The sequence below is a fragment of the Nicotiana tabacum genome, chromosome 13, assembly GCF_000715075.1.
Source record: "Nicotiana tabacum cultivar K326 chromosome 13, ASM71507v2, whole genome shotgun sequence".
Taxonomy (NCBI): domain Eukaryota; kingdom Viridiplantae; phylum Streptophyta; class Magnoliopsida; order Solanales; family Solanaceae; genus Nicotiana; species Nicotiana tabacum.
Genome location: NC_134092.1, coordinates 111,400,933 through 111,415,128, shown reverse-complemented (window position 1 = coordinate 111,415,128; position 14,196 = coordinate 111,400,933). Strand labels below are relative to the sequence as shown.

Below are 14,196 nucleotides of genomic sequence, written 5' to 3'. Positions count from 1 at the left end.
ATTTGAATTTATGTTTTGTTAATTTTTAAATAAAGATAAATTATATATCTTCATATGTTTAAAAAACAAACAGTCTGCATCGTTTAGTATTCAGATCTTAAAACACATGTTAATATTCATATGTGTATTCAGATTCAGATTCCTTAATCTTAATACACATCCTGATATTCAGATATGTATTCAGATTTAGACGTCTTAATCTTAAAAAAATAAATAAATGAGGCCATAGACAACTTAACTTATTTCTAACTTATTATAAGAGGTAAAATTTATTTTTCTAGCAAATTAGTATAGAAGCTCTCTTTTATTGTTCCTTTCAGTAAGTCTTCTTCCCCTGGTACACGGTGCAATCTTTCAACGTACCCAAAGAAACTTTACGTGTGATTTCGTCAAACTCGGAATTAAAACTGACAGTGCAATCTTCTCTGCAGAACGTACAACATGTCTATTGCAATTTACCAAATAATCTCTCTTTATTCACTTTCCTAATACTCCCCGAAACATCAAATTTACACTTACCTAAAAAATCAGTTAAAAAAAACCAAACTACAAAATCCTCCATTTCAGTTCAGATATCTGCGGAAAACGCAATACCCATCTCGAGAAAATCTTGCAAAAAAAGATGGCTTCGGCAATGAGAATTGTTTTCGGGCTTCTTACACTTGTCACATGTGGAATGATTCTCGGTAAAACATTTCTTCAATCTTTTTTATCTACCCAATTTTTGTTATATGTATGTATCTGTTGAATTTGTGGCTGTTTTTGTAATTCTTGAATTTTCTCCTCCTGCATTTGCGGTTTTGATCATCATAATTATCATCACTGCTGTTTTTTAGCTTTGGTTTGGCATTTAATTTGGACTAACCAAACACCCTATTTGGAAATAGAAGAAGAAAAAGGAAAAAAAAATGGTGATTTTTATGTAGATATTTTATTTGGAAATGGAGATTTTAAAAAATTGAACTTTTGGGGTTGGAGTGGAGTGGGTGTTTGGTTTTGATCCTTGATCGTCATTCTTGATTGTGATATCACCTATGTTGCTCAAATTTTTCAAAATAGACGGTGAGTGTGTGTCGGATCCTCAAATATAGCTATTTTATGAGGATCTGACAAGGGTGTGACAACTATTTTGGAGAGTCTGAGCAAAAAACGAAAAAATTATGATGATCTTTTTTCTTTTCTTATGAAATTAAAACTTTACAGTGGATTGATGGTGAGATAATTGGATTCTTTACTACAGTGTTGATTAATGAGGTGGGTGGGTTTTATACTTGATCGTCATGCTTTTCGTGATCTCGAGGCTTATGGAAAAAGAGAAAAAAGAAAATGGCCAATGTTTGTTTAATGGTTGATTTTAATGTGAACTTTTGTGCTGGTGTGGTGGGACGGTTGAGTTCTTTATCACATTGTTGACTGTTGAGTTTGGTTGAGGTTATGGTATTATGAGGATGTTATTGAATGAACTCACTTCACTTAAGCTAGGAAAATCAGTAGTTGTTCTCTAAAGCAAAAAAGGAAAAAAAAAAAGAAAAAAGAAAAAAAAAGGGGTTCGTCGGGATAAGGCAATTAGTATTATTTCCCTTGTGAAGCTAAAATGTCTTACAGTTAGTTCAGGGGGTTCGTTTAAGCTTTGATCATCTAAAGTGAAAGTTTCATAATTACACTAAATTAATTCTCTAATATAATCACCAGCACATGTTGTGTTTATGAACACCCGTCGAGTAATATAATGTTCTTACTAAATAGGGTGAAGTAATGCAAACTAAACCGGTGCTTTTATGAGATGAATATCATCACTATCTCGTCTAGTACTATTTAGAGATACTTCCGGAGCTTACATGATGATCATAATTTCATTCTTTTCTTTTCTTGGATTAATGACTCAGCATAACAAACTTTTCTATCATTAATCATTAATTTGATACAGAAAATGAGAGTCCTAGACAAAAAAATAAGCGCAACAGAGAAAATTAAAAAGGAAGTACTTTAAGAAACTTGTAGACATGAACCATGAGATATTGGTTAGTGTTTGGAAAAGATACCTGCTGTTTTCTTTTGTTTCGTTTTTCGGGTGGACGGACATAAATGTCTCTGATTTGCTGTTCCTCTAAAAATGCTGGAAGAAGTAAAAGTTGTCTTTCTAGATCAGATGACTTTATATTAAAAGACCTAGTGGGACCACACATTTTCTACAGAAGCATCCGAAGTGTTTACTATAAGATCCTGATCCTTGACCATCCCGTCGTAGTCTTATCCTTCAAAAGAATTTGTGGTTTTTCTTAAACTTTGGATTTTCTCTGTTTTCCGTCTTGTATTCTGATCAAAGAATACATATTTTGTAGTGGGTTCGAACATTGCTGCAGACAAAAGCCTAGTATTTAAGTGGAGAAGGGTAGAGGGGTAGGTCCATTATCCACCGAGTTCTATACCGTGTGCCACTGGCCCTCGGGGATTTCTTGGTTATAAAATAAAATCGAATACATAATTTGAATTTTACTGATATGGACTTTTGGTTTTCCTGGTTGGATTTGTTGCTGAATGGAAACTGATTAGTTTCTGTCGTGTGATGTGCAGGAGCTTTGATTCAACTAGCATTTATTCATAGGATGGAGGACTCACTTGGTAACTTTTCTTGGTTTATAGTAGATATCTTAAAATGATTGTTTTTTCTTTTATCTTATTTGGAGGGCTTAATACTTGCTCCATCATTCTTCTCATTCGTAGTTGCTGTGGTATCAAATAATCAAACCAGTATTCCATGTTCCACTGCATGCAATACCAAATAGTAATTATTATCAATGATCTTATTATATAAGGGTTACTATTGGCGGATCCTTTAACTAACTATTTGAACATTTTTGGCAGTTCAGCTTAGTGAAAGTAGGAAATACTCGCTCTAATTATTCCTTTCTTTTGTAGTTGTGGTTTCTCCTTTTCAATCAGACTCCAGTGGATTCAATATAAAAGAATGTTTACTTAAGGTTCACTTTTGGGGGATTTAGTTCATATAGTAGCTATTTGGAAAATTTTGACATGTCATTTTGTGCTTAAGCGTGGTAAATTAGGGAAGACTTTTATGAATTTGAGAGAAAACAAGTACTTTGTTGTTAATAGAATGAGGAAAAATTGGATTCACATGTTATATAAGATCTTTTTTTGCTTTCATTTTTTCCTTGTAATAAATTCCTTAAAATTATGAACCAAGGTGGTGTCAGAAGCATTTACAATATGTATATGACATATTCTCCTCTTTCTACTGGTCCTACCCAATTATCCATGCACAGAGGTATTTTCTCCCTCACTTGCTGTTCTATGCTACCAATTGATCTTCTGTTCCTCTAATTCCATATTGTGTAAAAGACGCGCAGTGGTGCTAAGCTTATAACTGCTCTCCTTCCCTTCTAATTTTTGGCCTCCTGCCCTCCTCTAGCATCCTACAAACTCACCGAGTGTTCTTGATAGCAATCCAACTAGTATTAACTATTAAATGCTGAGGAGATGAGATCCACTGATGGATAGCCAACGTGCAATGCAACAAGAGAGGGTTATTGACTTAATTGTCCTCTCAGCAATCTTGCATATATACCAACTCACCATAGTCCTTTCTCCTCCTTATATTATCAGCAATGAAATTCTCAACAAGAAATATTCTCGACGAAGCGGTGTCGCGTGACACTGCTTCGCTAAGTGTGAATTCGCCCCTGGCTATATGAGTTGCGTTTCATGACACACACCATGTGAAGAATGTAACATTTTTGGTGCCTTCACACTCCATAGTGCTTTCTATTCTTCAGTGTTACTGCCCCAACTTTTTTCGGTGAAAATCCTTGTAGCAAACCCTCATCAAACCTTCCTATTGTCCTTCCCCTCTATTTTTACTATAAACTTTGAGAAGGAATTCCTGGGCCTTCTTCCACTTCCAATCCTGGATAACCTTTCTGAATCTTATGTCCCATGAAATTTTCTTTCCTGATCAACTAATGTTGTGCATCTCTCATATACTATAGCATGCAACAATAACAACAAATCCAGTGAAATCCCACAAGTGGAGTCTGGGGAGGGTAGTGTGTACGCAGACCTTACCCCTACCCTGGGAGGGTAGAAATGCTGTTTCCGATAAACCTTCGGCTCAAGAAAGATTGAAAGATACAGTAGAAACAAACAATATCAACAACAAGGGCCAGAACGATAGTAAAGCAAACTAAGAGCCAGAAAATAGACGGAATGAAGCGGTAGCATCAAGCATTGACCACAACAAGATACTAAGAAACCGACGTAGAAGGTAATTGGAAGAAAACATGTAAAATTAGCAATCTAAGAACAAGAAAAACTACCAAACTAGCCGTAATATAGGATACATGTTTTTTCCATTTTCAAAAAAAAAAAAAAAAAAAAAAAAGAAACAATACCAGACGAACCCTAATACCACTGTTACGGATCATAAATACGCTCGACTACCTACTAACCTTCTACACTAGTTCTCGACCTTCACACCCTCCTATCAAGAGCCATGTCCTCGATAAGCTGAAGCCACGCCATGTCCTGCCTAATCACCTCTCCCTAATACTTCCTTGGTCTCCCTCTACCTCTTCTCATACCCACCAAAACTAACAACTCACACCTCTTTACTGGGGCATCTGAGCTTCTCCTCTTCACATGCCCGAACCATCTAAGCCTCGCTTCCCGCATCTTGTCCTCCACGGGGGAGACGCCCACCTTTACCCGTATATCTATACACCATAGCATGCATCTGTTGAAATCATCCGTCTCCCCACACTATATGCCTCCCAAAATGTGCTCTATTACCATTCTGGATGATGTAACCGATAAACCTTGTGAACTCATTCCTTCTTCATGTTCCCGTTCCATAAACCTTCTAAACTCACGAAAATGCTTTCTTTTGGTTTTATAAGTATCAAATTTACCAGATTCAAGGAAATAACCATTCCTTTTTTTACCTTGGATCAGGAGCAGAGGTAGTTGTCTTCTCGCGTCGTTACTGCTTTGCTTGTCCACCTACACTAAGCAGGAATGGTGTTACTTACTTTCTTTGGCTTATTCTGCTTCCATTAAAGCTTCTGATGTTATGTTTTTCTTTGAAAGTACTTTATAAAAAACAATAGCTTTCAACACAGTAAGATCTTTGAGTCTAAGCACTTCATATTCTGCTTCAATCCAGCTGTTAATTGTGATCACTGCTTGAGATGTTGTTAGTATTCCATTGAAACTTTCTTCTTTACCTAATGGAATTTTGTGTAAGTGACTTCCTGTACCGGGCTGCCCTTTTTGACTTCCTGCAGACAGAGAATCGTCTTTTGGTGGAAAGCATGCAAGTTTAGCTGGCAACAAACATCCGTTAGCAAGAGGTTTGTGTTGTTCTTTGATTGTTTTTAGCTCTGCTATATACTTTATGTTGTTCAGCATGAGTTGGGCGCTTCGCTCGCGTAGGCGCTGCTTCAGACTAGGCACTGAGAATCTAAGGCATACTTCCCACAGTCTTTTTCTTGAAGAGCGTGGTACTAAACAATAAGTATAGTTGGCAAAATGATCTAATTAGGAAAATATTATGATTAAATGTGTTTAAAAATTAGAATAGGAACTTTCCAATTTAATATAAGAAAAGTAGTTACCAAACTTAAATTAGAAACTTAAAACTGCATCGTTGCATCTGAATAAAAAATTTAAAATAATTTTTGAACTTGATTTATACTATTTACTTCTTACATTTCAAATATTTTCTCTTCAATTCCTTTATCGATTTTTTTGAGTTAAAATTCTCTGTGTGTGTGTGTTTATGTTAGGATATATGTATTTTCATTTGCCTTTTCACTAAAAGCTCACACTCAATTGCACTTTGGGTTAATGCTCCCACAAGCTCAACTTTTTTGCACTTCTGCCTTTGGCGACATTGCGTTTAGATTTTACATTTGACCATGACCTAAGTTTTTGTCTCGCAAACTCATATACATGCCTACATTGGTAGAGTTATATAATTGAGTTCTTTTTTTTTTTTTGATGAAGTAATTTATTTCATTGTTGGCATCAAGAAGATGCATAATAGTTACAAAAGAGTTATAGCAAAAAGGAATAATGTCAGCTCCAATACAGATGTTCATGCTAATACTAAGGAGCTAACAAAATTCAAATAACTATCAGGGGAATCTATGGGGGATAAATAAACCCAAGTGAATAAAAACATAATACAATTAGCTTTGAGAGATTGGAAAGTAGTTGATAGTCCATCAAAACATCTGCTATTCCTTTCCTTCCAGATACTCCAAAAGATAGCAGCAGGAACCATCTCCCAGACTTTCTTGATGGTGCTGTCAACTTTCCAAAAGCTCCAACTCTCAAAAGCCTCCCTGATGTTATGTGGCATGACCCATCTGAGTCCAAAAAGAGAAATAAACATATCCCATAGATCTGCTGCAACTGGACAGTGTAGGAAGAGATGGCTATGTGATTCTGCCTCCCTCTGGCACATGTAGCATCTATTGACAATCTGAAAATTTCTTCTGAGTTCTTTATGATGCTGATCTTGCATGCAACTGCTGTGTTTGAGAAGAAAAAGGAAAACAGTTGTCCTTCATTCCACCTGTAACTAAATACCACTTCTACTTTGATACAAAAGTCTTCAGAAGACTTTACACTAACTTATCCTTGATCGGTTGATCCCCCTCAAAAGAGATAGCGTGACAGAATAGTAATCAGGTCAAACATGAGTTAGATTCTGGATGTCCACATATCTTCTTTTATAGTGTCTGGAGACGTAATAATAGCCTAAGCAGTAGTATAGTGTTGGTTGGCTTGGGTCGCTTAAGGAGTATGTTGGACTGTTGATTACTTGGGCATTAGCAGTAATCAATTGGTAATTTCCAGGAAATCGCCTTGATTTCATTACTTTAGTGATGGTTGGGTCATGTAAGGAGTATGTTGGACTGTTGATTGTCTTAGGCAGTAATACTAACCAATTGGTAATTCAAGGGAGAGTTAGCATCTTAATTTCTTTAATATCTGAACAACTATCATTACAGCAAGATCTTTTTTTCCCATTTTTCTCTGAGATTTAGCATGAGCACATGGTGTACTTCCCTGATATCCTGACTTTTCTGCCCTTTTTTCTCAGGAATCTCTCATTGGGGTTATGACAAAGAAGCTGTAGCACTACGTATAGGATATGTAAGTCCAAAGTTATGTTTCATTTTGAAAAATTAACTTAAATAGCCCCTACCCAAGCGCTTAATCTTAAAATAGCCGGTGGATGTATAATATATGTATAATTCATGTATAATATGTGTATAATCATGTATAATCATTGAATAATCTTTGTGTGCTGGCTAGAAAAAGTAAATAGTGAATTCAACCGGCTATTTGTGTAAAGATCCCTTTCATGTTTTAGAAAAACCTCTCTTTCTCAACTCCAGGCCATCCACTGTATGCTTTATAGTAGAAGGTACTGGTAAATTCGGCTGGTAGACATGTCTTTCCTACCAGTGCGGTTTCCACATACTATACATATAGCAAGAGGAAGAACTACCAGTGCTACTTGTTGAGATAGCTCATAGATGTGAAGTTGAAATCTTAGACTGTAGATATCAATCAGTTGAAAGATCCGAACTTTATAGATGTATGTGGTGAAACTAATATTGTGCTGTATTATATCTAACTTTTCAAGAGTAAACCATATTTCTCTATGCAGTTAGACGATGAAGGTAATATAGTGTTCCAATGAGTTCTCCTTGTGCTAGTAGACAATATACTTGTCTACCTTCCGGTCTTCCTAGTATCCATGCTAGTCAAGCGGGTTCTTATTTTGGCACTGGAGAGGAGTTTTGTGTATGTAAATGTACAAGTAGTAGATCTTATGGTGGAATGTTGATCAGGTAAGCCCTTAGGGAAATGGAAAACGTGTAGTTTTCTGATCTCCAACAATACCTGTTATCGGAAACAACCAACCCATTTTCTCATGGAACTGATTTCTTATTCTATCTTATGTTCTGACAAATAAAGCCTACTTGGTTCGGAAGTGCCAGATGGGGACCCGCTAGAATCACTTCCGGGCAACGAGAAAGTTATGTTCATTTATATCCGTGGCCCCCTTTTTTTTGAGCAAATGAATGGTTTTCGCTGAAATAAATAAATAGAGAATCTCTCTTGTTATTCTTGTAGACTTACATAAAAAAGTCAAGTTTTCTTCAGTTGAGAACTAGGAGATCACGCCTTAACCAAAATCCATGCATTTCTGGACTATGTTATCCTGTAACTTAAACTGAGCAGCTGCATGAATGCCATTACTGCTAGCTTCTGCTTTGCTATTTTAATTATGTCAATTTCTCATACCGCTCGTGCAGGTGAAGCCTGAAATTATTAGCTGGAAACCAAGAATTATATTATTTCACAACTTCTTAAGTGCAGAGGTATGCCAGTTTTATATTTTTCATCTTCATTTCTACCATTGCATATCTCTGTCTGTTAATTTGGCCTCTTTGTGTAATAGGGCTACTATATCTTTGATGAGATTAAAGTTTTGGTTGGTAATATATTGGATTGTAAAATGTTTAACGGTTCTTCTGTGGTGTCTGCTCCAATTTCACCATGAAATGTACATACATACATATTGTGTATGTGTATATAATATATACATATTTATACATACGAACCAGGAGGTCACGGGTTCGAGCTGTGGAAATAGCCTCTTGCAGAAATGTAGGGTAAAGCTGCGTACAATAGACTCTTGTGGTCCGGCCCTTCCTCGGACCTCGCGCATAGCGGTAGCTTAGTGCACCGGGCTGCCCTTATATATATATATATATATATAGAGAGAGAGAGAGAGAGAGAGAACTGCTACCGACTTATCTTTTTAAGGAAATTGGTCTTCAAGCTAATATTTGCTTGAGGTTTGATCCCCTATTTACTAAATACTGTCAAAGTCATTAATACCTAAAAAGTGAAAATTTTAAAGTCAATTTAGGGTTAGTGTAATGGGTGACAAATTTCGTTATGCTTAAATTGCTCTTGCGCATGGTTTTCTTCCTGCTACAGTGTCAAGTTTCATGCTCGAATGCGAAATAAAAGAAAAAATGTGTAAAACGTTAATTAGAGTGCTTGATACGAATTTGAATGGACGCCAGGGAGGGTGGTTGAAGACTGGAAGAGAACAGTAACTCTTAAATCTTGATATTTTGGACATGATCAAATTTACAGATGGTATTAGTAAATCGTTTGCAAAATCGTGTTAGATTTGTTAATTTTAAAAGCATCATGTGTTCGTGATGATAATTTGGGAATTTAATATTCTATTGCCTTCACAGGAATGTGATTATCTTAGATCGGTTGCCATGCCCCGTCTTCATGTTTCAACTGTTGTAGATGCTAAAACTGGAAAGGTATGCACACTATGCAAATGATTCTCTGACATTCGGCATCTACTACTATTTTTCTTCTGATGAGTAAATTTTTTCCACACCCTGTTGTGCTCATCTATTGTTGAAATGTGCTTGTGAGTTACCACTAGTTCTTAATAGCAAATTAGTTTTGCCTATACAAGTACTTCTGGTTAAAGTTCAAGTTACAGCTACTGCTTTGAAGTTTGCCTCTAGAAGAGCACTGACTTTCAAATGCCACCTCACCTTTTAGTTCATCTGACAGTTCTACTCATATTCTTCATTTGACATGGAGAGATCACATACAAAACAGCCTGGAGGTTACAGAGGGTTGTTTCTTATACATTAATCTCATACCAACGAGGACATAATTTCTAGCTAAGCCTCACATTTTAATTTCCAGCTTAATTAAGTTAGTCTTTCTACTGGGAAAGTTGATATATGTGCTAAAATATATGCAAATTTTATCAATTCTGTATGCTTGAGAGGTTTTCGTATAAATCTGGGTATGCGTTATTCTTTCATTAAGCAAATAGCAAAGTCTTACGTTGTTTGCACTTAATGAAGGTCTGAATCTTAATCATTCATATCTCAGTCATTAAGTCTGTTTGTTTTTTCAATTTTACAACCACTTAATGAGTCTGAATAGATTAAGATCTATAACAAAGTATTAATATCGTTAAGATGTTATACATTCATGAATTTATGTAAAGATGATATTTCACTATTACTCTTAACTTTCACCACTAATCACCATACCACTACTATCGTTGTCCCCCACTATTACAGACTATCACCACCCACGACCCACCATCGATTACCACCATCCTCAGCCACAACCATCACCGCTGCCAAGCACGCATGTCAGTTGTCACTACCACTAGCTATTATTTACAACCATCGACACCAACCACCATTATCACAATAGTCACCAATCACCGCTATCAACCACCACTATATATTACTCATCATTGTTATCGGTCACCACCACCATCAACCACCATCGTTAATTACTACTGTCATCCACCATCTACTACCCATAATTACCACTAACCAATATCCCCACCAACCACTACCAGTCAGCATCCTCAACCATTGTTTTTAGCCATCATCACCCCCAACCGCCGTAAAATTTTTAATTTTTTTTAATATAGTAGTAGATTTATTAGTACTCTTTGATTTGAATTTATACTTATTAATTTTTAATAAAGACAAGTTCTACGCATTCAGATGTAAAGAAAATCAACAGTCTTAATTATTCAGTATTCAATCTTAATACAACATCTTAACATTCAGATGTGTATTCAGATTCAGACGTTTTAATCTTAATACATATATTAATATTCAGATGTGTATTCAGATTCAGACATCTTAATCTTAATAAAAACAAATAAGGCCTAGTCTCACTACGGTCGTTTGGTTACCTGCTTAAGGATACTAATTCGGGGATAGAATATGAGATTGTATTTATTCCATGTTTGGTTATGAGTATTAGCTAATGGTGAGATAAATTTTATGTCAAAAATGGTGGGATTAGCTATCCCATATAGAAGGTGGGATAGCTAATCCCATGGGATATCCCCGCCCATGGGATATCCTTTTCTATCCCACCTTGTAACCAAACGACCCCTAAGTATTAAGATTCATTCTCAAGGTTTCTAATATTATGATGTTGTCTTCTAAAATCTCTTGTGATCTCTAAAGAGTTGAGACAAAAATAAACCCAATTGTTTAGAAAAGAGCCGACAAACATTTAGAAACCTATAAATTCAAATTCTAGTAGAGACAAAAAACGCTAGGTGATCTCTTTCCATCTATGCTGGTGAGAGGTAGCTGATACCCAGTGGAATAGTCGAGGTGCGTGTAAGCTGGCCTAGACACAACCATTATATAAAAAGGGGAAAAAATTGGAGGTATAGTGTGGCTTCATGCTGAGGTATAGTAGTATAATGATGCATACTGGAAGAAGGTAATCAAAGAAAAATATGGTGCATTGGGAGTAAAATGTGGGAGGACTCGAGCTCAAATATGTGGTTCCACAGTAGGGAATGGCGAACACATCAGTTTTTCGCATGATAAATGGTTATGAAGCTGCACCTTGAAAGGAATACCTGAATTATTTCAGTTTGTAAGACATCCTCAAGCTACACATGCAATTTAGAGATGCAACTCATGGAACATTGTATTTAGGAGAAGCTGCTAAGACTAGGAAATAAACAACATGATCGAGTTATTTACTAAGCTGGAGAATGTAAGACTTCATCTCAGGTGAAGGACAGGTTGAAATGGGGCAATAGTGAAAATGGATAGTTCACTGTGAAAGCATGTTATAGCAATCATTACAGGAACAACAAGATTGTTGAACATTGGCTCCATAATTTGGAAAACAAGTCCCAAAAAAGGTAGCTTGTTTCAGTCAGATAGCATTTCTTGAAGCCTGCCTTACAGTGGACAATCTTAAGAAGAGAGGAGTCATCTTGTTCTACAGATGCTATATGTGTAGTGGTGGCAAAATGGATAAAAGAAAACAATTATCCAGCCATATTATCCATAAAATATGGGTTGGATAACGAACATTTTAAAAACGGGTCAAATATGTATAAGAACCATATTATTCACTTAGAAAATGGATAACCAATGGATAACTAATGGGTTTAACTTTTATATTTGTAAAACCTCAAATTGGGGGTTCCTCAAGTTTGGGAGACTAGGAATTCTCCCAAAAGTGATCATATTCAAGAAGCCATGGATAATATGGATATCTGTTGTTGTTGTTGTTGTTATTTTGTGTTACCCGTTTTCGACTCGCCCATATCCGTCCCGCCCCGCCCGTTTGCCACCCTTATATATGTGCATGAAAGAAGCTGAAGTAATCACCTCTTTCTTCACTGCTCTATAACAAAGAACATGTGGCATATGTTTTTGTGTCTTTTAGGGGTGTGTTGGTTAATGCCCTGAGATGCCTCAATTAGTTGGGGACAATAGATAGCTGGAAATCCATCAGTGGTTTTTGGCAAATGGTCCCATCCGAGGAATTACACATGTTCTGATGGAATATCAACTCCCAGCCATTCCTTAAAGGAGTAGTTGTCTGATGGGCCTTTTCTGATTGTGCAGTGTAAATAATTTGGATCATCTTATGAATTTGGTTAGAGTGTCAGAATCACTGTACAAGGCTATATCCTTTCTGCACTTATTTGCATCCTTTGGATGCTCGTTTTCTTGTTTGTTGAGATGGTAACATAATCCTCTGGATGCTTGTTAATGAAATTCTTTACACTTTTTTTTGATGACTCTGAAATCCGTCTAGGGCCAATCCTTAGGACCAATCGTAGCCTTTGAAACTCGGGGATAATGGGCCAGCCCGTTTACCCTTCTCCACTTAAATATCTGGCTTAGTTCGCATATCGCAGGGCTCGAACCTGTTACCTAAGTCACAAGTCCCTCAACCTTTGTCACTTGAACTAATCCGTGTGGCATGAAGTCCTATACTTAATCCAAAAAAAATTAGTTGATTAGCTCTCTCCTCGTCACAAGGAGAAACCACCTAAGAGGAAAAAAAAAGACATGCTTTTAGCTCTTCTAGTTTGAAGGAGCGAGTTGTTGAAGAATACAGGAACAACCATTGATGGATAGAAATTTTCTGATGATAAAGATGCAAGGCAGATTGAGACAGCTACACCAGTAACAAAGATATCAAAAGAATTAAAAAGCCTGGAATTTGGGAGCAATTTCAAAAGCAATGGCACCAGAAACAAGGGGGCTACCACATCAATCAAGATCAATGAAAGTAAATATTGTATCATGCAATGTAAGGGGTCTAAACAGAGCAAGGAAGAGAAGACTGATCAACAATTGCATTAACACTTGGAAAGCAAGATGTTTACTGCTTTCAGGAGACCAAAATTGAAGGAGACATCAAAGGAATTGTGAAAGAACTTTGGGCAAACAGATGGGTGAAATTTGAACAATTGGAGGCTAGTGGCACTAGGGGAGGCATTTTATTAATGTGGGACAGTAGGGTTTGGGTAGGGGAGACCAGCAGCTTGGGATCCTACTCTATCACATGTAAATTCACTGGAAAAACCCAAGACTTCACCTGGCACTTAACAAGTATTTATGCTCCAAATCTCAGGGAGGAGAGAGAAGATGCTTGGTGGGAAGTGGGAGCAGCCAGGGGTTTGTTCTCAGGCCCTTGGGTGGTATGTAGGGACTTCAATACAGTCAGATTCCCGTCAGAAAAGAAAAATTGCAATAGAATCAACAGATCAATGACTGAATTCTCTGATTTCATTCTAGACATGGAGTTGTTGGATTTACAAATGCTAGGAGGCAAATTCACATGGAGGAAAGGAGACAAACATGATATTGCAGCTAGGTTGGATAGATTTAAAAAAAATAAAAATAAAAAAAAATAGATTTCTAATCTCTGATGAATGGAATGAGGGCTTCAGAAATATCAAACAATCAACACTTCACAGAGTGACTTTTGATCATACTCCTCAGTTAACTTCAATATAGTAACTGGGAGCCAACTAAGTCGTAATTTAAATTCGAGAACTGGTGGTTACAGACCGAGGGATTGAAAGATAGAGTTAAGGACTGGTGGGAATCTTTCATCTGTGAAGGAAGGCCCGACTATATCCTCGCTTTCAAATTGAAAGCCCTAAAGGATAAACTTAGAGAATGGAGTAAAACTCTTCAAGGGAATTTGGAAATGCTGAAACTTAACATCTTCACTCAACTATAAGAATTATGAGACTCAGGACCTCAGAAACTTGAATGAAGATGAAATACTTACAAAAGCTGCATT

At 36.6% G+C, this 14,196-nt stretch overlaps 1 protein-coding gene across 1 annotated transcript in view; it reads left to right on the top strand.

The window, feature by feature from the left end:
- Positions 1-358: 358 nt before the first annotated feature.
- LOC142167896 (prolyl 4-hydroxylase 1-like) overlaps positions 359-14,196 on the top strand; it is a 30,077-nt gene continuing 16,239 nt past the window's right edge. Inside the window, exons 1-6 of the mRNA XM_075228323.1 lie at positions 359-686; positions 2,575-2,622; positions 5,301-5,366; positions 7,127-7,179; positions 8,352-8,417; positions 9,312-9,386. Coding sequence (XP_075084424.1) covers positions 623-686; positions 2,575-2,622; positions 5,301-5,366; positions 7,127-7,179; positions 8,352-8,417; positions 9,312-9,386 — 372 coding nt within the window. The 5' untranslated portion in view covers positions 359-622. The remainder of the gene's footprint in view (positions 687-2,574; positions 2,623-5,300; positions 5,367-7,126; positions 7,180-8,351; positions 8,418-9,311; positions 9,387-14,196) is intronic.